Genomic DNA, 24751 nt, shown 5'->3' with positions numbered 1-24751 from the left:
TGTCCAACCAATTGGTTTTCTGGCCACAGTTACACATATGTAGTCACTCAACAAAGTTTGAAGAGAGGAGGAAGGTGTGGCAGTAGGGTTTAAGCAGAAGTGATAGTTGTTTTTCCTTGCCTTTGCAAAGAGTGACCAGTGTCACAATACTGCATTATTCATTTAGTAACTATCAAGTATTGTTCTTGATTCTTCCTGTTGCTCATAGAAAATTAAAACCCCAAGCAATCAACGAAGAACTGTACAGAAAAGCAAGAGAGAAAGGAGTGGGAGTAAAACACTGTTCTGTCATTCAGTATCAAAAATTGGTTTTATACATCAAATACTTTCACACCATGAACCATTGTCCCTTGATTCCCTCAGTTCCTCAGGACTTACCTGCCTCATCAATTGATGTGGAGAATTCCAAAGGCTATAAGCCTTTATGTGAAGCCACCTATACTCCTAGTCCCAAATTGCTTGCCCTTTATGATCAGAAAGTGGTTCCAGAGAAGCAGCCTTTCCACATCTTCCCCATCAAACCCTACACAAACTTAGTTGCAGGTGACTTATTCTTATTGCCTTCTTGCTCCACAGCCCATGGAAAGCAGCAGTGTCTCATCAAGCTGGACTTCAGACCCAGGACACAGGGGCAGCTTGACTTTCCAGACTCACTCAGATGATGTGACTGAACGTGAGCGGTAGGTGTCTGCATGGGAAAGAGATTCTCTGTGTGTATGGTGACATTTTTGTTATCAATAATGTGAAGTTCAGGAAGAAATGTAGGTTTAGGTAGGATGTATGGCATAGAGTAGAAAGAGGCCATTCTGACAAACTGGTATATACACTTTTTTTTTAGGCATCCGTTAGTCTCGTGAGACCATGGATTTGCGCCTTGGAAGATTTCCAGGGCGCAGGCCTGGGCAAGGTTGTATGGAAGACCGGCAGTTGCCCATGCTGCAAGTCTCCTCTCTCCATGCCACCAATGTTGTCCAAGGGAAGGGCACTAGGGCCGATACAGCTTGGCACCGGTGTTGTTGCAGAGCAATGTGTGGTTAAGTGCCTTGCTCAAGGACACAACACGCTGCCTCAGCTCAGGCTCAAACTAGTGACCTTCAGATCACTAGACCGACGCCTTAACCACTTGGCCACGCGCCAACATACACTTAGTGGCCACTTTATTAGGTACCTCTTGCACCTAATAAAGGTGTACTGAGTGTATGTCCGTGGTCTTCTACTGCTGTAGCCCATCCCCTTCAAGGTTTGACATGTTGTGCATTCAGAGGTGTTCTTCTGCACACCACTGTATCGTGTGGCTATTTGAGTTACCGTTGCCATCCTGTCAGCTTGAACCAGTTTGGCCATTCTCTGACCTCTGTCATTGCTAGGAATTTTCACCCACAGAATTGCCACTCACTGGATGGTTTTTATTTTTCGCACCATCCCTCTTCTCATTGTTATCATCAGGACGGAGGTACAGAAGCCTGAAGGCACACACTCAGTGATTCAGGAATAGCTTCTTCCCTTCTGCCGTCTGATTTCTGAATGGACATTGAGCCCATGAACACTACCTCACTACTTTTTTATTTCTGTTATTGCACTACTTATTTAATTTAACTATTTTATATGTGTATATATATATCTATTTGCTGTAATTCAAGTTTTTTTCTACATTATCATGTTTTGCATTGTACTGCATTTAGGGATGGCGACCAAGAGTTGTAGAAATCCAAATGTGACCTTTGGAAGACCAATGTGGAAGAAAGAGGCAAATTTATTCATAGAGGGGCATGCACTTGATAGCTGTGGCAACACTTGCACATTACAACTTACTATAAGGCATGATTGGGTAGTATTAGTAGTAGCAACTCATCAGTCAGATATGCTCTATGCCTCTTATGCACACATTGATAAGGAGAATTATGACAAACCCATAAATTTCCGGATGACCCTTTAACTGCAGTCTCTGAGGCCAAGGTCTAGGCATCCTTCGAGAGGATGAATTCACGAAAGGCATCTGAGACAGATGGTGTACCTGGCCGAGTACTAAAGATCTGTGAAGACCAATTTGCTGGAGTATTTGTCAACATTTTCAGCCTTCTGCTTCTCTAGTCTAAGGTTTCCACCTGCTTCAAAAATGAAGCACTTACGTCAACTTCAATGAAGTTCTTCACGTAGTTGGTTATGGCAGAAATAAATTCTTGCCTCAGAGATGACCTGCATCTGTTCTAATTTGCCTACTATGACAAAGGGTCAACAGCAGATGCAACTTCTCTGGCTCTTGATGTCATGGTCCGGTCCGTGAAGTCCGCATTCCAGTTCACGGTCTCCAGGACTCAGGACTCAGGACTCAGGACTCCAGGTCTTCCAGCTGTCCCTTGTTTGAGTTAATCATTGGCACCTGATTCCCATCTTTGGGCTTGCAATATAAGTAGCCTTGGGATTGAGTGTGGGTGGCTGGTTTGTCTTGTCAGTCCCCCTTGGAGCAACTTGCTAATGGAAGGCTAGTGAAATCATTCGTGATCTCTAGACCTGGTTGTAGGACCACCGCTTCATGGAGCCTTGTTGCCATTTGTTGGAGTAGTCTTTGTGGTATGGATTCGGCTGTTTCCCGGGCCAGCTGAGTGGCTCCCAGCCACTCCGAGCTAGGTAGGGATCCGGCTGTTTCCGTAGCCAGCTGAGGTTGCTGGCCGAACTGAGACTCGGAGCTTCCCCTGAGCAGAGATGGAACTGTCTGTTGTTCTCTGGTGTTTGTCTCTTCTTGTCCTCGCCTCTGTGGGGTAAGCCAGGCCATTTTGCTGTTGCCCTGCGGGGGGACCTGTCTTGTCTTGTCCTCACCTCCATGGGGTAAGCCAGGCCGATTTGCCGTTGCCCTGCAGGGGGGACCTGTCTTGTCTTGTCCTTGCCTCTGTCGGGTAAGTCCGGCCGTTCTGCCGTTACCTGACAGAGAGACCTGTCCCACCTTGATGTGCAGATGAAGTTGAGTCCTAGCTTGTTGTAGGATAAGTCCCGGCTCTATGCCTATGTTCTATCCTATCACATGTTTGTGTTGTGTTAAAGATGCGTCCTGGCTTGTCGAAGGATAAGTCCCAGCTCTATGTTGATGTGCAGTTCCCAGTCTGTCTCTCAGCTCCAGTCTCCGAGTTATCAGCCTCCGCATTTCAAGACAAAGATCCTGCAGCCAAGCTCCAAGAACCCAAGCATCGACGATTCCGCAGCCAAGCTCCAAGAACCCAAGCCTCGACGATTCCGCAGCCAAGCTCCAAGAACCCAAGCCTCGACGATTCCGCAGCCAAGCTCAAGACTCAAGAACCCAAGCCTCGAGGATCCCGCAGCCAAGCTTAAGACTCAAGAACCCAAGCCTCGAGGATCCCGCAGCCAAGCTCAAGACCCGAGACCCCAAGCCTCAAGGATCCCAAGCCAAGCTCAAGACCCAAGACCCCAGCCTCAAGCCTCAAGAACTATGACCCCAGCCTGTCTCCAAACTCAGGCCTCTAGACCCCAGCCACATCCTGTCCTGAAGCCATGTCATGTCCTTGCCTGGTTCCGGTTCCAAGCCCGAGGCAAGACCCAGGTTCTGGGTCCTTGTCCAGTCTCGGGCTCAGAGTCCAAGCCTTGTCTCCTAGTCCATGGTACATAGTCCTGGTCCCGCTTTCCCTAGCCCAAGTCTGCGCTCTTGTCCCTGCTCCTTGCTTGAATCCTGTCACGTCCCTACTCTAGTCAAGTCCTGTTCCTTGTACTTCAGTGTCTGTGTCTTGCATTTGGGTCTGTTCCCAGCACCCCTTGTGGCACTTGACTCTGCTCTGGACCATCTGAACAACAGGAACTAATACATTGTCAATTACAGCTCACTGTACAACACAATCATATGCATAGCAACACAAGCTAACTCCTTCCAAGAAGTTGAAGTACGACTTACGGCAGTTCTCGAAGCAATGAAGCAGTATTATGAAAAATGGTCTCTGAACCTAAATCCATCAAAAACTCAAGTGTGTGCATTCCACCTGAGGAATCGAGAAGTAGCTCGGAAACTCAAGATTTTCTGGTGTGGGAAGGAGCTCAAGCACTATCCAACTCCAATTTACCTGTGCGTGACACTGGATAGGACGCTCTCATTTGCCACCCACATCCAAAAAATCTGAGAGAAAGTTGGCTCTCGCAATTCTCTTTTGAAAAAATTAGCAGGCACGAAATGGGGAGCTAATGCTCACACACTTAGATCAACTGCCCTAGCACTCTGCTACGCACCTGCAGAATACTGTGCACCTGTGTGGGGCAGATCAGCCCATGCAAAGAAATTAGACCTGTTGCTTAACGAAGCCTGCCGAATAATCACGGGCACACTGTGCCTCACACCCACTAACATCATTTACAGACTTGCAGGCATTGCTCCCCCAGAGATCGGAAGACACACTACAACAAAAATTGAAAAAGGTAAACAGAACTTGTATCCACGGCACCCACTACATCATCATGTGCCAGTTTCCAACCACCTAAAATCGAGGAAAAGTTCTGCTACAGTGGAGGAACTACTGCACGTAACATCCCCCCAAACATACAGGAGTGACCTCTGGCAACAAACAGAAGCCAGAACCCCACCAAACAATGCAGTGCAGGACCCCACAGAAATGTTGCCAGACGGGGCACTGCTTGACAGACGAAAGTGGTGCACTCTCAACAGAGCGAGAGCGGGAGTTTGTAGGACGGGAGACAATATGATGAAGTCAGGTTTAAAGACCAGGGAATCCTGTGAGTGTGGTGAAAGGGTGCAGAACATTGAACACGTTCTGCGCAACTGCCCACTCTCATCTGATTTAGCTGACACTGTCCTGCTTAACATCAACCAAACAGCACGAGAGTGGCTGGCTGTCTGGTGTGACAAGCTATGATGATGACCCCATCCAAACTCATCAACAAGCTTCAAGTGATAACAGTGGGGTAGTTTAAGATGCTGTTAGGTAGACAATTGAATATGAAGGGAATGGTGGGATGTGGATAATATACAGGGGGAGGATATTTAGTACAAATTGGCATCAAGATTGACACAACTTTGTGGGCCATATGGTCTGTCTAGTGCTGTACTGTTCCAGGTACTATGTCCTCTGAGCCTTCAAGAACTTGAACTTTCAAGACCATGACACCAGCTCAGAATTGCCCAAATTGTTCTTCACTGTCATCGAGATATCTGTGAGAACCCTGGTATTATAGCCATTTTATTGTCTGTCCAGTACAATAAAATAATTTCTACCAACTTTATGTAAAAGATAGTGCTATTTTTTTAAAAAAATTGTCATCCAATGTTAATCTTCTGTTGTTGGCTTCATGGCATCAACTTGCACAGCACCAGTCACTGAAGATATTCAAGACTGAGAGCACTAGGAATTTTGACCACTTACAGAATGGAAAGGTACAGGGATTGGGTAAAGAAGTAGTGGATTGTATTGAATCGCAGAGTAGGAATGAAGGGCCATGTGGCCTTCCCCTGCCTTTATTCAGTGATATTAAATGGGATTTTCTTTTGCTTTTCAGAAAAGAGAGTGCTTTCTGTGATGGGGATTCATACGATCACATTAAGCTGACTTTGGTGAGTAATGATTGTGTCAGTTCTATAAACAAGATTACTAGAGGTCACCACAAGCTGTGTCACTAAGATTCTGCTCTATGGAGGCATAATGAACAAATATCAAATGTCCTGATAGACCACAAACCATGTTTCCATTCTCGCAATGTTACCTGACCACATGAATAGTTGCAGTAATTTTTGTTTTATTTTGGATTTCTAGTAGTATTTTTCATTGGCATGAAAGCACAGGAGTTGGACTAAAAATTGTAATTTGCTGGTTAAGTCCAATCTCAGGATTTTTTTGGCTAATTTGGAACACTACACTGAAGGAAGGGCAGGAAAGCATTGGCCAGGATTCAGAGTGTTACCAGACTGAGTTATAGAGACATAGAAAAGTACAACACAGAAACAAGTCCTTCGGCCTATCTACTCCATGCCGAATCCATTTAAACTACCTACTCCCATCAACATGTACCGGAACCATAGCCCTCCATATCCCTGGTGTCCATGTACCTATCCAAACTTCTCTTAAACATTGAAATCTAGCTTGCATGTACCACTTGTGCTGGCAGCTCATCCCACATTTTCAGGACCCTCGTGAGTGAAGAAGTTTCCCTTTATGTTCCCCTTAAACTTCGCACCTTTCATCCTTAACCCATAACCTCTAGTTGTAGCCCCACCCAACCTCAGTGGAAAAAGCCTGCATGCATTTACCCTATCTATACCCTTCATAATGTTGTATACCTCTGTCAAATCTCTTCTCAATCTTCTACATTATAAAGAACTTACCTTGCCATATAACTTATAGAATATTAATAGGAATGGGTTACCAATGATGGGTGACGTGCAGTTGTATTCTTTGGAAGATAAAGTACTCTATATCGGGAGTTTTCTGTAAAGAGTACTGTGGAGAAATTGTATGAGCTCGTTGTTATGATCTGCTTGAAAGGATATTCAGAAGGGAATTAGTTTTGAATTTAAAAGGTGGAAGTAAACTGCACGGCCATGATGAAAGAGTAGGGGATTGGTGCCAATTAGATAACTGTCAAAAGGGCAGCGTACATACAGTGACTGAATATCTTCTGCCTGTAATCCACACTACTTTGGCATTCGAGCTTAGATTGCCATCTGAAGCAAACCAGAAGGTAGTTTATTCTTGGACTAAGTCTTTAATTGAATCCAAACTAGAAGGAACACCTCCTCTGGATAACCCCAGTCAGAGAACGTAGACTCTGGCATATCAACCTCAATTGATTTGTGATCTAAGGAGCACTTTTATTTCAATAAGCCTGAGCTAATGTTATAAGGTCTGTTTGAGAAAGGGAGAATTGAATTGCATAACAACTTCCATAATCTCTTATGCCAAGATCACTAAACCACTGATGAAATAAGTTCTAAGTATAATACCCCTCCAGAAGAAAGTGGAAGAGCCCATTACACAATTTGAAGGAGTGTCTGGTACCCCAGCCAAGACTTACTTTGCAATCAATATCAGTGATTCACTGGTTCCATTTAATAACACAGAATGTATACAGTATACAGCCTGAAATTCTTGCTCTTCGCAGACATCCACAAAAACAGAACTCCAGAGAATGACAGTAAAACATTAGAACCCCAAAGCCCCTGCTCCCCCTCCCATGCACAAGCAGCAGAGCATCAACCCTCCCCCCTCACCCCCCCACTTATTTCCGCAGAAAGTTCCAGCACCCACCAAGTAAGCAATAGCAAAGCCCCCAACAGAGACCATGATCTGGAGTCCAACAAAAATTGTTCAATCAACAATTCGATATGAGTGGGTGTAGCTGCAAGGCAGCGGAGGTTTGAGAACAGACTTTTCCTTCTCCTAGATGAGCTGCCAACTAGTTGACGAGCCCCATCTTCCTGAAGCGACTGGTTTTAAGGCACCAGTAACCCGCCTTTGCCCCTTCTCCTGTCGGTAGAAATGGTTCCTACAGCGGATCTTACACTAATCCTTTTTATTCTCCTACACCCTGATCTACTCTTCCCGGATTCTTCCCTACACAGTAGGGATGATTTACAGCAGCCAATTAACCTGCTAACAATTGTAGGACTTCAAGTAGCAAACAGTCTGCTGGAGGAACTCAGCAGGCTGAACAGCATCTCTGTGGGAGAAAAGGAGATGTAGCTATTTTGGGTCAAAACCCAGCACCAGGACGCTACTGATGCAGGGATCTTGCTGGATCTAAAGTGACTACACCATTTCTGCATTAAATTGGTAAATTAGTTTATAATTGTCACAGTGGAAATCTTTGCATGCCATCCATGAAGATCCTTTCATTACAAGAGTGCATTGAGGTAGCACAAGGCAAAGCAATAATAATGTAGAATAAGTTACAGTTATTCATTTCAGTTACAGAGAAAGTGTAATGTAAGCAGACAATAAGCTCTTATCCAAGTTTTAAAAGAGGCAATTTTTTTCTGTAAAATGCCTTTGGAAGAATTGTCTTAAACTCAATGATGAATAAATATGAGCAAGAGCTGCCATTGATAAAGGGATGTAGTGCTAGTCAATCAGTAGTCAGTTTTACACCCAGAATAATTTTCTATTGTGCTGACATCTGTAGCATGTAAATTGGATAAACAACTGCCTATCTGCAATACTCCCAGTGACCAGTTTCAATTATTAAATGCACTTCTAGGTAGGATGTCAATTGTTAATGAACCGGCCAGTTTAAGAGATAATTAACACAAAAGATTCTGCAGATGTTGGAAAGAAATTGTGGTGGGGGGGGGGGATGTGGAGAGACACCTTTCCTTTCCAGTCCTGAAGGGTCTTAGCCTGAAATGTCAACTGTTTATTCATTTCCATAGATGCTGCCTCAGCTGCTGAATTTCTCCAGCATTTTGTGTGTGTGTTGCTAAGAGACAATTAAATTTGCCTCCTGCAAGTACCTTTTCAGGTACAAATTGGTGTGCAGATGATGCTACTTATCCACATCCTCAAACCCAGTCGGAATGGAATTTATTACCAGGAGTTTTAAGTTTTGCCGACAGCCTTTAAGGGTCAGATATTTTTTTCATTCTTGAAAGTGTGGGAAGAAAGCAAAATACTGAAGATGCTACATTACAAAAGGAAAAGTGAGCTTTGGGTGTCCTTGGTGAGTCTTTGAGCTTCTCCAAAGAGATTGTATGGATCAACATTTACAGTATTCAGATTGCTGAGCAGCCCATGAACACGAGACAATGTAGATTTACTCTGCTGCTGCCTCTGGGAGCTTGCTATGCACAATTGGCTGCTGTGTATTCTGCATTGCAATGGTAATTATCATTCAAATGTATTTAAGTGCGTCACCAGTGTTTTGAATGGCACTGCATGAATTTTCTTTCTCTACTCAGCAGTAGACAAGTTAGCATGGTGGCATTGTTACAGCCTTATCCATGTCACTTGTTTCTTGACTGAGGGTTTGGAAATAAGCAACTGCAGACATTGAATTATTTAGGCTGTACCATTTGTTGCCCTGTGCTCTGCCACAGGATAAGTGGAACAACACAGTAATGAATTATATGATTGAATTACGACATTAGGAGTGGAAAGAAAGAGGGCTGAACCCAGAATGAAAGTATGGGGGAGAGAGGAGACAACCTATTAAGTGATAGGTTGCGGGGAGGGTTGTGATTTAGGTAGGTAGAGGGACAGAAGAAGAGGAAGAGAAGGGATAAAGGAACCAGAAGAATAAATGGAAACCAAGGGGTGGGGAGGGGAAGGACAGAGGGGATTTGCCACTGCAAGTTAGAGAGTTGACATTAATATCAAATTGGAAACCACCTACACAAAAGATGAGTGTTGTTTCTCTCATCTGCATTTGGCCTCAATGTGGCAGTGCAGAAGGGCTATGGACAGACATTGCAGTGTGGGAATGGGAAATGGAATTGAAATGGCTGGCCACTAGGAGATCCTGGCCCTTAATGACGGACAGAGCAAAGGTGCTCAGTGCAGTAATTTTCCCTACTTAGTATCTAATCTCACTAATATAGAGGAGGCCACGCTAGATGTAATAAATGGCACTGATGGATTCACATGTGAAGTGCTGCCTCATCTGGAAGGACTTCATTTTCAAAGTCCAAGTTCAAAGTACATTTATTATCAAAGTGTGTGTACTATATACAACCTTGAGATTTGTCTCCTTACAGGCAGCCATAAAACATAGAAACCTGATAGAACCCATTTTAAAAAAAGAAGTCAGTCAAACACCCAGTGTACAGGAACAGAAACAAATTGTGTAGACAATAAAAGTAAGCAAATTGCATTCAGAACTGAAGTTCACAAAATTGAGTCCAGAGCCATGAAGCCAGTTAATATTGCAGCCGTTCCAGACGAGTAAACCTCCTGGAGCAGCGAGCCAAACACTGGCCTGTCCCTTGCCTCTGGCCCATCACCCTGACCTGGCGCTTAAATTTAGTGGTCCCCAACCACCAGTACTGGGCCGCAAAGCAGGTGCTACCAGGCCGCAAGGAAACAATATGAGTCAGCTGCACCTTTCCTCATTCCCTGTCACGCCCACTGCTGAACTTGAAATAACCTACCAAACCATACCAAATAACACACAAAACCTAAAATAATTCTAACATATAGTAAAAGCAGGAATGATATGATAAATACAGAGCCTATATAAAGTAGAAATAATGTATGTACAGTGTAGTTTCACTTAACAGAATCGGGAAGATTAAGCCAAAACCGATTTGTAGAAAAAAAAAATCGGCACCTACATGCATGCGCACGTCATGTATGCACACACAGGTGCCCGCGCAAGGTTTCATAGCCATGGTAGTCTTTCCCAGGGTAAACACACAAAGTGTCCATATTTGACTGCTACTTTTGTCCCTTATTTGGGAGTGAGAAAGTTGGCAACCCTACTTGAACACCGCCCCCCCCACCACCGCCCCAGTTGGCCGGTCCTCAAGAATATTGTCATTATTAAACCAGTCCACAGTGCAACAAAGGTTGGGGACCCCGGTTAAATTGGTCAAACATCGGCTTGTTTACCCCTCCCAGCTCTGAGCCCCGCCACCTCGACTCTGCATCACCTCAGTTCTGCCACTTCGAGTCACCTCCAAGTCCACTCCAGCAAAGGCCATTCCCTGTTCTCAGGTCTGGGCTCTACTGCCTTGACTCGGCTGGCGTCTGCCACACTGCAACCACTCTGCACCTTTCAGAACCTTCAGCTCTACCACAAAAATGGCAGGTCGTACAGGCGGTTCAAAAGCTCAGCTCTGAAAGGGAAGCTGCAGGCTATGGTTTGCAGTGATCGTTTCCAAGAAAAAGCATGATTAATAAAGTAGCTAATAGTTTTGATGGCTGCAAGCAAGTCAACACTGTGCTTCACAAGTCCATCTTAAACCGGAAAAGAATTGTTTCAATTCCTCTAACTTCTGGTAACCTCTCCCCTTTTTAGATTTTCCCTTCTTCCAATGACCCTTTTACCCTTCTCTTTCCTTATGACCTGCTCCTCACCTACACCTTCCTCCCTCTAATCTCCACCTCCTTACCTTAATTGCATGGTCTACTTTCCTCTCCAATCAGATTCTATCTTCTTCATTTCTTTGCTTCTTCCACCTATCACTTCGCAGCTTCTTACACTATTTCTACTCCCCCCCCACAACTACTTAACTTCCCCCTTCCACCTGGATTTACCCATCAAAGAAACGTTAGCCTCATTTGTCGCACATACATCGAAACAGTGAAAAGTTTGTTCCTGTCAAATCAAATCAGTGAAGATTATGCCGGACAGCCTGTAAGTGTCACCGTGTTTCCAGCGCCAACAGAACATGCCCAAAGCTCACTCACTCTAACTGTACATCTTTTATAATGTGACAAGAAACCCACAGGGTCATTGGAAAAATATACAAACTCCTTACAGGCAGCTGGCGGGAAATCAACCACAATCGGTGATAGCTGGTGCTGTAAAGCGATGCGCCAACTGCTTCTCTGCTATGGCACCCCGCCAGCTCATTCTCCTACCACCCTTTTATTCTGGCTTCTGCCCTCTTCCTTTTCACTCCTGATGAAGGGTCTTGGCTTGAAACACCGACTGTCCATTTTCCCCCCACAGATGCTGCCTGACCTGAGTTCCTTCAGCAGTTTGTGTATGTTGCTCCAAATTTCCAGCATCTGTTGTTTCTTTTGTGTCTTCCGTCTGTTGTCATAACTGGATTTCGGTTGGCAACGTAAATTCAGTTAGCTGACCACAAATTTTGCAACAGCACTTTACACAGCTGCACCTCCCCTCATTTACTGTGTAGGTTCCTTCAACTTTGCTCTGAAAGTCAAGTACAGATGCAGTACATTACAGATCTGTGTGTTTTTGCCTGATTACAGGTCCATATCTGAGTTAGGTTGGAACAATGTAGAGGAGATCTATCAGCTCATTGGACTGTAGTTTCTTTTTACAACAATCCAGTTGACCTCACTCATTGGAGACACGAGATGGCAGGTGCTGCAATCTGGAGCAACATCCAAAGCTCTGGAGAAACTCAACAGGTCAGGCAGGATCTAATGGAGAAGAGATAGAGAGCCCATGTTGCAGGTTGAGAACATTGGCCATGGCTGCTTGGATCTCCCTGTAGTCTGCTCTTTTGACTCTACTTCCCATTCCCATAGCAACATGTCATCCTTGGCCTCCGCTACTGCCAAGTCAAGGCTAAGTGCAAATTAGAGGAACAGCACTTTAGTGGCTAATTCTAACCAAACCAAAACTAAAACATCTGCTGCTGTTGGCGTCTTGATGGATTTGTTATACTTGCAGGATACGCCCTCACTCCAATAATGATTCTTCCAAAGTCGAAGATATGTATTCGATCCTTTATTAGTAATTAGCAAACATGCAATCTTGAAGCAATGAAACGTGAGCTAAGCACAATTGAGCGTTATTAAATGACCAGCAAAAGATATGACATCTGCCGGTCTCTAGTTACAAACTGCAATGAGCAGAGCATGAAGATGTAACTTACTCCCTTTGCTTTTACCACACCCCTATCCGCATGACTAGTTACCATAATAAACATGCAGCACAAAACACAATGCAGATGGAGGGCAGATGCATGGCTGCTAGAAGCACCTCATATTCTGCCTGAGCAGTCTCCAACCTGGTGGCATGAACATTGCATTCTCAAATTTCCATTAAGTGTTCCCTATTCCCTTTGCCACCTTTTTTTTATTTTCACTCCCCTCCTGATTCACCTGGCCCCCATCAACCTATTTACTTCCCTTTCCCCAGTCTCCCTATCTGCCATCTCCCACACACTCCTTGCCCTCCCTTTTATTCCATGCTCCACTTTCCTCTCAGATCAGATCCGTGCACCTAGTCATTTGCCTCTTCACTTGGATCCACCTATTGTCCTCCAGCTGTTGCTCAATCCCATCCCTCCACCTCTTTATACTGGCTATCTCCCCTCTTTCTTTCGGTCCAGATGTAGGGTCTCAATCCAAAACATTCACATACCTCTTCCACAGTGCTGCCTGATAATTGCTGAGTTCCTCCAGCACTTTGTGTGTTGAGCCCATTACTTAGCTGTTTACCCATAACACTGCAATAATTTTAACATTCATAATCTTTTTTTCAAAGCCACTATTGAATTAGTTTCTGTCCTTTTGGTTGTGCATTCCAGATCATAACTCCTGTCTTGATGGTAAAAACTTTGGTTGTCTACAACCCTTTCTTCTCATAAGAACAACTTTTTCTTTATTTACAATTTCCAATACTTTATTTTTTTTCAAATACTTCTATCAAATCCCCTCTTAATCTTCTCTGCTCTAGAAGCAACTTGCAACATTTCCAGTCTCAACATAACTGAAGCCCCTCTGGGACAGTGACCTGGGTATGATCCTGACCTTTGTTGCTGTATCTGTGGAGTTTGCAAGTTCTCCCTGTGACTGTGTGGGTTTCCGCTGAGTGTTGCAGTTTTGTGTCACATCCCAAAGATGTGCTGGGAGTTTACTTAGTCACATAAATTGCCCCTCTTGTATAGGCAGTGGGCAAAAAACTTGAGAGCTTGTGTAAAAATGGATTGCTGGGAATAAAGAGGGGGAATGAACTGATGGGATGCCTCGCGAGCTAGCATGAGCTCAAGAGAGCTGAAGGCCTCCTTTTCTGTAAAGGAATATAAAATATGAAATGCAGAGCCTCTCTAGTGAGGAATTTCTGCACCACCTCTTGATAATTATCTTTCAGAATGGGAGACAGTGACCAACTGTAGTCCACATGTACTTTATACAGGTTTAACGTAACTCCTTTGCTTTTATACTTTATGCTTCTGGTGTAAGGACAGGACCCTGTTTTTCAAACATTTTTTATTTTTATGCTGATGGCATGAAAATCGACTTCTCTAACTTCCGCTAGGCCCCACCTCCCCCTGGTACCCCATCTGTTACTTATTTTTATGTTTCTCTCCCTCTCCTTTTTCTCCCTCTGTCCCTCTGAATATACCCCTTGCCCATCCTCTGGGTCCCCCCCCCCTTGTCTTTCCTCCCGGACCTCCTGTCCCATGATCCTCTCGTATCCCCTTTTGCCTATCACCTATCCAGCTCTTGGCTCTATCCCTCCCCCTCCTGTCTTCACCTATCATTTTGGATCTCCCCCTCCCCCTCCAACTTTCAAATCCCTTACTCACTCTTCCTTCAGTTAGTCCTGACGAAGGGTCTCGGCCTGAAACCTCGACTGCACCTCTTCCTACAGATGCTGCTTGGCCTGCTGCGTTCACCAGCAACTTTGATGTGTGTTGTTTCAAACAATGCTGCTGTTTTAAAAAAAAAATTGCCCATCTGCACATCAAGATCTCTTTGCTTCTCTTTACATTGTCGTTGCCACATGTGGTGGGTTCAAGTCCTACCCCAGACACCAACACAAACATTTGTGTGAGTTGCTGCACTGCTTAAAGTGGTATCTTTCAGATGCAGCATTAAACCAATGCCTTGTTTGCAGTCTCAGATGAATGTAAAAGAGACAAGAACAGAAAATGCCAGGAACATTCACCAAATCAGGCAAAACTTCTTGTCCTTGACCTCTGCTACTCCTTCTGCAGTTACTGTCTGAGTTGCTGGGTGATTCTGATGTTTTTATCTCAGGTTTCCAGCATCTGTAGTTATGATTTTGAATTGAAAGAATGAAAATTGAAAGAGCAGATTATTACTTAAATGGTAAAAAAAGTTGCAGCATGCTGTTGTGCAGAGGGACTTGGGAGGGCTTGTGCATGAATCACAAAAGGTTGGTTTGTAGGTGCAGCAGGCTATCAAGAAGGAAAATGGAATGTTGGCCTTCATTGCTAGAGAGATTGAAGTTAAGAGCAGGGAGGTCATGCTGCAATTGTACAGGGTACTGGTGAGGCTGCACCTGGAGTACTGTGTGCAGTTTTGGTCTCCTTACTTGAGGAAGGATATACTGGCTTTGGAGGCGATGCAGAGGAGGTTCACCAGGTTGATTCCAGAGATGAGGGTGTTAAACTGTGAGGAGAGATTGAGTCGCCTGGGACTGTACTCGCTGGAATTCAGAAGAATGAGAGATCTTATAGAAACATATAAAATTGTGAAAGGGATAGATAAGATAGAGGCAGGAAAGTTGCTTCCACTGGTAGATGAGACTAGAACTAGGGGACATAGCCTCAAGATTCGGGGGAGCAGATTTAGGACGGAGATGAGGTGGAACTGCTTTTCCCAGAGAAGGGCGAATCTGTGGAATTCTCTGCCCAATGAAGCAGTGGAGGCTACCTCAGTACATATATTTAAGACAAGGCTGGATAGATTTTTGCCTAGTAGGGTAATTAAGGGTTATGGGGAAAAGGCAGGTAGGTGGAGATGAGTCCGTGGCCAGATCAGCCATGATCTTACTGAATGGCGGAGAAGGCTCGGCGGGCCAGATGGTCGACTCCTGCTCCTATTTCCTATGTGTCACACAGCTTGAGAGAACAACTGAGAAATCTTCCCCGGTCCCCTGGCCAGTGTTAATCACTTGATCAGCATCACTAAATCAGATTACAGGGCAGTTTGCTATGTGCAAACTTTTTCAGTTTAATAGCTTAAAAAAAACATATTAAATCTTCAAACACAGACTTAGGAAAAAATTAAGTAAAACTGTTAACTGACAGAAGATTTTCCTCAGCTTGCCCCCACCACTGGGCAGGCAAGAGTTGCCTTGTCTTGCTGAGACCGCAGCTTCATTTTCTACATCACTGCTCTGAAGGAAAAACAAGAAAAGGCCTGAAAGAAAATTAAAGCATCCTTAAAATCCAATGGAGTAAGGACTTGCATTGCACAATGCTTCTCCCAGCCTCAACGTAAGAACATGAGGACTAGGAACAGGAGAAGACTCCCCTCCCCTCTCCCCCACCATCTCCTTTTGCCATTGAATGAGATCTATTGGATATTAACCGCATTCCCATATTATCCTTACGTCACTGAAGACACTACATATTATCCAAAAATCATGGCCTTAGCTTTATTCAGCAGCTAAGCATCCATAAAAAATTCCAAAGGTTCACAGCACTCTGAGCGAAATTTGTTTCCATTACAAACAGTTGTTAATTTATTCAAGAAAAAGAACATAAACAAAATTAAACACGAATTATACAAGAAAGGACAGCTAGTGCCAAAAACAAAGTTTATTGCAGTACAAAGTGGTCATAGTTTTGTGATAGTGAGGGTTTTGCGATTAGAGTGGTGTCGGTTGGTTCAAGAGCCAAACAGTTGAAGGGAAGTAGCGGTTCTTGAAACTGATGGTGTGAGACTTCAAGTGTCTGTACCTCCTGCCCGATGGTACATGTGAGAAGCTAGAATAGCCTGGATGGTGGGGATCTTTGTTTTTGATGGATGCTGTTTTTTTGAGGCAACAGCTCCTGTAGATACTACTGATGATGGGGAAAGAAATGTACCTTTGATGGGTTGATACCACTTCTCTGTGCGGTTACTTACATTTCTGCACATTCATTTACTGGGCCATGATGCAGTCAGGGTACCTTATATATTTTCAGTAAGATTGTCTGATCTCAAAAAAAAAGTCCCATTCCACTGTGTTAAACCACTGCAGCCCAAAGAGTGTTCTAACAAAGCTTTGATGCATCTTCTGTAAGGCATAGAAACCAAACTATCAGGCAGGATTTCAGGTGGGTGTCACCAAGCCTTTATAAGCACAGCTAATCTTTTTCATTGTAATGTACCAAACTCCTTTCAATAAAGGGGTGCAAACCACTTACCCTTCTAATTCGCAGTGCAGCTTTAAGTTGTCGAATATTTTAGATAGATTTATGTAACCATGGCTTTCCACTAACCTATTTATTGTTTGCGGTTTGACATGTATTTCTCTTCATGAAACGCCACCAGCTGAGAGCAGGTCTAAGTGACTCACTGCCTTAAAAATAAATAAGTAATAACCAGCATTTCGAAGAGGCAGACTAACACCAGCGCCTGCTTCTGGTCTGATCTGGCTCCCTGCCAGCACATGCAAGCCCAGAGTTACAGATTGTTCTTTTGTTTGAAGATGTCTGCAAGTCACGTAATGCCTGTACTGTGAACGTGAGCTTCTGAAGGAAGGCCCTCCTCCTGCTCTATTAATAGAGCTGCGTACCTCACCTCACAACCCATCGGGTCCCGCGGAAAAACAGCCCCAGCTCGCCCTCAGCCAGTTGCCCAGTCTGCAAGCTTTAATTAGTCTGCATAAGTATGTGTCTGCCGACTTGCACGCTTGTTTGATCCACTTTATTACGCTATTCACAGCCATGGCTAAGGAAACATTCCCGTCTAGCTGTAGGTATCTGCTGGGGAAACCGCGCCCAGCACAGAAATAGAGCGGCTTGCTACAGCAGCACACAGCGTTTGGGATTCATAAACAAGGCGGGGGATGGGTGGGATAAAGCTGCCTGTCACTCTACGAGCAGGATTGTCAACCAGGCAGATGGGTCGCCTTCACATATCACAGCCCATCAGATAATCACAATGGGAGGGTCGGAGAGCGGTGGATTTGAGGAAGCACATTTTTTTTGTTGTTTTGCTTTGAACCCAAACCAGCGAAATAGTTTTTGCACTCCCTCGGTGTTTATTTACAATCTCATTCCATCGCTGATATAGATACTTTTTTTTATATTTTGCGGGGGTTATTCAGAATACAGCCATGAAGATTCAGGAACCTCCGAGCCAAAGCGACGTGGCCAGAACACCGAGGACTCCTGAACCAGCTACAGCGGAAGGCAGCAGCACGTTGGAGATCCCTCGTCTGGACCTGACTGGCTTGTCAGAGGACAAGGAGCTGGGAGGTAACCTTTCGACTGTGGGGCTCTAATCCAGAAGCAGATGCCTCCTAAACAGGAGTTTACAAAATCGTTTCGTTGGCTGCTTTCTAGAAGTAACAGTAGCTTTACTAATATTTTGTGGTATTTATCTCGCTTCTTACACTTGTTCATTTCTCCTTGTGCAGCGAGTTGGTGGAAGATATGTTTGCACACTGGTATGGCTAGAGCTTAAAATTATTAAACTGGAATTGCAGAATGCCTGGAGTGCAGTGTTTACTGGTGCATTTTTAGAAACGATTCTTGAGTAGAAGGTATTATTTTGATCACGGGAGATACCGGAGCTTCTTGCCTGTAAAATTGAATTGAATTATGAATGCATACCCTCGAGAATTCTGAAGTGTGCTTGACGCACTATACCCGTGCTTCATTTCAATAATTCTCTACCTAGACTGCGGTGACAGTTAAGTAATTGTATTTAGCTGGACACAGGACACCCAGAATTCCCCGCCCCCTTTAGCGATATAAGCACAAGTAGCTGGGGCAAATACGGTGTTATACTTACACAGGCAAACTTACAGCTGCGGATATCACAAGAAAAGTGCACACGTATGCAAACAAATACAATAGTGACCACAGACCATGTAGCCATGTACAGATAGCACAATATGAGCATATACACGTAGAGGTAAACTTGCACGCACAACACTCCAACACTGCACAAAAACTAAGCGTGTAGTTAGTTAAGCACACAGACACGTGCAATGTGAACAGACAAGTAAACCCATGTACAGAAAGAGCACACAAGCATACATGTAAAGCGGATAAACTGCGCCCTCCCTCTCTCCTGCTGCTCTCCTTCTCTTCCTCTTCTCTTTCCCCCTCTCCCTTTCTCTCCCCCTCAGTCTCTCCCTTCTCACTACTCCCCTCTTCCCCTTGCTTACTATTCTCTTAGTCTGCCTCTTCTCTTCCTTTCTCCTATTTTCCTCTAGATATATCTTTCCATTTTTCCATCTGTCCATCCACACTTTTCTCTCCCCGTGTCTGTTTCCCTCATTCTCAGCACTTTCTCTCACCCCGCTCCATTTCTCCTACAGACACACACCTACAATTCTAGATCTTAGTTTGGTATACATTTGCCAGTCCGCTTTTATATGTGTTATCCTAAACTGTTCACTACCTTTCCTCATCCACCTGCTTTTATTGCCCTCCCTTCCATGTTATCCTCTCACGCATCTACATCCCAGTGAACCACAATTCCCAGAATGTGTTGGTCTGTAATAAAGCAAAACCCACGATTTGACAGCTGGATTCTGATGGATGTCCAGGACTGCACTGCCAGTGGCCTAGCCCAGCGTGGCTGTATGTGTTGAATCTGCATGAGGGAGTACAGTTGCAGGCCGGGGTTTTGCAAGAAGACTGACAGTAGTCATGTGCTTCCCCAAGACAGCAGCAGCTTTTAACCCTGAGATGGTTGTTATTCCAGAAGCTGGGCCAGCCCTCCAGATGTGGAAGAGCCCTGACGCAGAATCCGAGGAAGCTCGCCTGTCGCCGCAGGCGGGCCGATTAATCCGCCAGCTCTTGGAGGAAGACTCCGACCCCATGTTGTCTCCTCGTTTCTACGCCTACAGTCAGAGCCAGCAGTTCCTCAATGACACAGAAGTGCCCCCTTCACCCCCTAATTCACATTCCTTCATGAGGTGAGTGTGGTGGCAGGGAAGGATGCAGTGGGGTGTAACTCACTTCCTCGTGTCGGCCTCTCCGCGCCTTTGACATTTTAGCTTATGTGCTCTATTTGGCAAAAAACTACCTTTATATAGCACCGATCACAAGATCCCAAATCACATAGTAGCAGGTGTGATGCTATAGGCCTGTGGTTGCTGTAGAAGTTTGTGTACAGCAAGCTTCCCCAAGTGGCCCTTTTCTGATGACCAGATGATGCTGCTTCAAGAAGGTGATGTTTACGATCAGGGATCCCCACCATGACCTCTTCTGCCTGCAGGAGGTACAGAAGTGTAAAGTCCCACACTACCAGGTTCAGGAACAGCCACTTTCCTACAACCATCAAGTTCCTTGAAATACCTGAATAACCCTAACCCTAGCTCAGGAACACTGTGGATCCCCTCTTGCACCGCCATGAACTTGGCCACTGGTTGTCTTTTTCTTTGCACTAAAGCTTTGTTTTACAGTCTTGTTTCGTCATTGTATAATTTGTTCTGTTTGATGGCTGTACCCAAGTGTCTGTGATGCTGCAACTGGCAAGTTTCATTTTATTGTGCCTGTATTTCAAGCCTTACTGTGCACATGATAATAAACTCGACTTGACTTGGTAGGACCCTAAGTTAACCCCTCTGTTTATCTTCAAAATGGTGCTGTGGGATCTTTTATACCTTAAGTATGCTACCTTAACCAGTGGATGGCACCTCTAACAGAGCAGCCTTCCCTCCACACCAAACCAGAGTGTGCACAGCTTTCATCAGACCTTGCTATGTCTCCACCCCATTGGTGAGGTCTGAGCTGTGATAATTTATCGTGTTTTCCCTCTTCGTTTCTGATTTCCATTGTCCATACTGTTTTGTGCCTTTGAAAATCTTTTAGGCCAATCCTAAATTGTTCAGAGATCCTCCAAATGAAGTTGAAGAGGGTCTGTTACCAAAAGGCCAGTGAATGCTTTCAGAAAAATCCACTGGAATGGCAACGATTGCAGTCATGAAGTCCTCATGGCCAGTTCTGCCCATGCGTACAGGATATATATATTGGTTGTCTGTCATATCTGACAATGACAGTGAAATCTGTACAGGAGAGTTTTTAAAATGCAAAAGCTGTGGCACTGAGGCAGTTCCATTCTCTTGACCTCGGACGTTTGGATCCCGTGGTATGTGTAGATGTCATAAACTGGGTGTTCCTTGGTTGTAGTGGATGACTGTGCCGTTTGGTCTCAGAGCGTTGCAGAACTGCCTTCCTGAACATTGGATCTCACTGCTAATTTCAGCTACCCAGTCCACCAGAGCTAACTTCACATGCTAGGACAGGCATGACCCTATCTCACTGGGGTATAAACCCACTGGCTACCCTCATCAGGTTTACCCTGCCTTTCAAAGCAGTGTACCGAGGTGTGGCCGCTGTCACAGGCAGACAGCTACGTGGAGACACAGGTGAGTGTCCGGTGGGGCCCGAAGTTGAGCGAGCTGCCCAGAATGGACATGACAAGCCCCTTCACCAGATGTACTACCCCTCCCTGAATACCCGATACACCCCCAAAGGATATACATAAAGTGCTTAAAAGTGTCTCAATGATGAAGAGTCTTACCACTAGAATATCTGAGAGTCCCTGCTCTTTGACACTGCAGCAGAAATCTTTTAATATTGAAATTATAATACAGCAACAAGCCAGTCAGCCCAGTCAGACAATGCCTGTTGTTACTTGTCCCGGATTCTCCCTCCTACTTAATCCTGATGAGCACATTCTTTCGTCAAATTCAGCTTTCTATTAAATGTGTCCGTGCTAATCGACTTGCACGTGGAAATATTCTGCATCGGACTCTGTTTCTCATTCTTGACATTTTCTTCTGCTTTTTCCTGAATTTCCAATTGAACTTTCAAACTCAAAGTCAGAGAGTCGAGTTTGTTGTCGTGCACAAGGACATGGGTGTAGTGGTGCAGTGAAAAATTTACTTGTGAGGTTGAGATTAGATTTGCTTAATTTGTCATATTTATATGGAAACGTATAGAAAGGCTTTGTTTGCATCGACGACCAACACAGCCCGAGATGTGCTGGGGCAGTTTGGAGTTCAATTCCGGCTCCATTCTGTAAGGAGTTTCTGTACATCCTCCCCGTGAAATGCGTGGGTTTCCTCCAGGTGCTCCGGTTTTCTTCCACAGTCCAAAGATGTACTGGGTAAGTTAATTGGTCATTATAAATTGGAACTTGTTTAGATTAGGGTTAATCAGGGTAGTGGGGTTGCTTGGTCGGCATGTATTGAAGGGCCAAAAGGGATAAATAGATAAACATAGCATGCTAACAATTTATTCAACCCAACTCGTATGTTTTTGCAATGTGGGGGGAAACCAGAGCATCTGAAGGAAACCTGTGCAGTCACAGAGAATATACAAACTCCTTACAGACAGTGGGAGTTGAACTCCGAACTTACAGTTAGTGATGTTAACCAGGGATTAGAAACATCCATTCAGGATGGGTTTCTAATCGCTGGTTAACATTACTGGTCCCATTCTCTGAAGGCTATAACCCAGGATCTGCTGATCTGTTTGATTGTTACATGAGCAGTTATTCTCAGAGGTAGTTTTAACATATTTAACTAAGTTAAAATCAGAAATGAAATCTGCACCCTTTGTCAGCTATATATCTCAATACCATTCTCAGATTTAACCCGCAGACACTAGCTCTTGTTTTCATTCCCAATTTCAGAATCTTTCTCCTCTGATTACTGATCCCAATAGAGACAGTGTCTTGTGCTCCTTCTGAAGTTTTCCTGTTTAGCACCCCCTTCCCTGGAACCTTTCCTGTTTTGGGGAGAGCACCAGCCCCTCTGTGTCCCTTATGTCATTTAATCAATCCTTCCTCATCCTGCCCAACGACTTGCTTGGAGAGAGAGCAATTGTGCTCACCCAGGGCTGCAGGGAACTGTTCCTGATCTCATACCTTGGGTAGACATTCCATCGCGGAGCTATTTTTATCAGTTATAAACAAGCTATCTTAAGAAAATTGGTGGAAAGATGAATAGATTTCTCTTTTTAATCCTGCAAATTGTGGCAGCAGATTCAGCAGTATTGTCCCAAAGGCAATTTGAAAAATGCTTAAAAAGGAAAGAGGAAGAAGTCCAGGATTTTTTGGGATAAGGGTGACTGATTATCCAGCTCAATAAAAACAGAAAATGCTGGAAATGTTATATGAGAAAAGAGAAGCAGAATGAAAATTTACGTTTGGAGACCTTCAGATGGTCAGGTCTCTGACCTGAAGCATTGACCATCTTTCTCTTTCCAAAGATACTGCCTATCTTGCTGACGATCCTCACCTTTTCTGTTTTTTACTCAATTAAAGAACTAGCATAGACATAATGACCTGCTTCCCTACTCATCTGTTAAATGCCATTCATAAATATGCCTTATTGAAATGTTTAGTGTGTATTTATTTGGTATTTAGATTTAGAACATAGAAATCTACAGCACATTACAAGCTCTTCGGCCCACAATGTTGTGCCGACCATGTAACCTGCTCTAGAGACTGCCTAGAATTTCCCCACACATAGCCCTCTATTTTTCTAAGCTCCATGTACCTATCTTGAAGAGTCTCTTAAAAGACCCTATTGTATCTGCCTGTACCACTTTCGCTGGCAGTGCATTCCACACACCAACCATTTATGACCACGTTCTCTGTTTGATGGCTTGTTTAAATGCACAGAGAGTCACTGTGTAGTTGGCTTTCTTGTTCTTTCACTGGCAGGCCTCGGAGCTCATCCCTTGGTTCCTATGACGATGAGAGGGAAGAACTGACCCCAGCACAGATGACCCGAAGAATCCAGAACTTGAAGAAGAAAATTAGGAGATTTGAACAGAAATTCGAGGAAGAGAGGAGATATCGCGTAAGTCCTGTCAAAAGTCTGGAGAGATTGATGGAAGCCTTGTTCTGTTCTGGAGGTGTACAGCAGAGAAACAGACCCTTGGGCCGACCGAATCCTTGCCAGTCATCCACCTTTTTTACCAGCAATGTCTTCCATGACTTTATACAGTCTTTCTCAGTTACTGTTGTGATGTAGAATGTGTGCATTCAATGGAGTTTTAACACTAATATAGGGTTGATGCTCCTCTTGGCAAGTGTGATAAACACTGGATTTTTAAATTCATTTACCTTGTAGAGTCAGCATTTATTGTCCATCAATTGAAAGGAGTTAGAGCCAGCGCCATGAACCACTGGTGAAGGTGTGACGTCTCGGGATTTAGACTCAGAGGCAATAAAAGGACAGTGTTATAGTTCCAAATTGGCGTGATATGTAACTTGGAGGTGAACTGCAAAGGGTGGTGTTCCCGTGTGTCTGCTACCCGTGTCTTCAGAGCTGGTGGAAGTTCACGGGTTGAGGAGCTGCTGTTTGGTTAGTTCTGTAAAAACAGCACGCACTCCAGACACAGTGTGGAGGGATTATTACTGAATGAGGTTTTTGGAGTTTACCAGGTCAGGGCTTACTGTACTGTCTCAAGCCTTTGAATGAATTATGTCATACCAGCCAGAGGAAGAGATTCTATCATGCTCCACATTTTCCTTGTAGATATCGAAAGGTGTTGGGATCAGGAAGGCAATTAATTAGTACTGTCATGTTTACTGAGGTACAGTGAAAAATTGTTTTGCAAACCATCCAGGCATATCATTCCAAACATAAGTACATTCAAGTAGTACAAAGAGAAAAACAATAATAAAGGGAGACATATCTGATACAAAGGCCATGACGAGGTGGATCGAGAGATCAGAGTTCATGTTAAGGAGTTTTTGTCCTGTGTGGCTTAAAATAAAAACACAAAATGCTGGAAATACAGAAGAATAACTATTTCTCTTCCGAAAGGTATGACCTAACCTGAATATTTCCAGCATTTTCTGTTTTTCATTTTAGATTTTCAGCATTTTTTCTTGTTGGTTTTTGTTCTTGGTGCCTTCACCAAGATCCACTGGTTTGGTGTGAGTTTGTTGGGCACAATGATGGAGGAGATTTCACTAAACCTGTCCTGTAGCTCTGGAAACTGCTGTAATTTGCATTCATTTGTCAAAGCCCAGGCTGATGGACCTCTAGCAAACAATGAGGCATGTTTCTTTTTCTTGTCCCGGTGTTCTCCTGTTCTCTAAACCAGCAATGTTATTTTTCCCTTTACCATCCCAGCCTTCACACAGTGACAAAGCCACAAACCCCGAAGTGCTGAAATGGATGAACGAACTCACCAAACTTCGCAAGCAACTGAAAGGTAATGTGGCAC

The 24751-nt window shown here is 44.3% G+C and overlaps 1 protein-coding gene across 2 annotated transcripts in view; it reads left to right on the top strand.

Moving 5' to 3' along the window:
• fam13a (family with sequence similarity 13 member A) overlaps positions 1 to 24751 on the top strand; it is a 280084-nt gene that overhangs the window by 231527 nt on the left and 23806 nt on the right. For both annotated transcript variants that reach the window (XM_063046842.1, XM_063046840.1), the window contains exons 12-17: positions 577 to 680; positions 5509 to 5563; positions 17650 to 17800; positions 19260 to 19473; positions 23235 to 23373; positions 24658 to 24739. In XM_063046842.1, coding sequence (XP_062902912.1) covers positions 577 to 680; positions 5509 to 5563; positions 17650 to 17800; positions 19260 to 19473; positions 23235 to 23373; positions 24658 to 24739 — 745 coding nt within the window. The remainder of the gene's footprint in view (positions 1 to 576; positions 681 to 5508; positions 5564 to 17649; positions 17801 to 19259; positions 19474 to 23234; positions 23374 to 24657; positions 24740 to 24751) is intronic.

This window comes from Mobula hypostoma, chromosome 4 (assembly GCF_963921235.1).
Source record: "Mobula hypostoma chromosome 4, sMobHyp1.1, whole genome shotgun sequence".
In the NCBI taxonomy this organism is placed as follows: Eukaryota; Metazoa; Chordata; class Chondrichthyes; order Myliobatiformes; family Myliobatidae; genus Mobula; species Mobula hypostoma.
The sequence above is the reverse complement of the archived record's forward strand: the minus strand, read 5'-3'. Positions and strand labels throughout refer to the sequence as shown.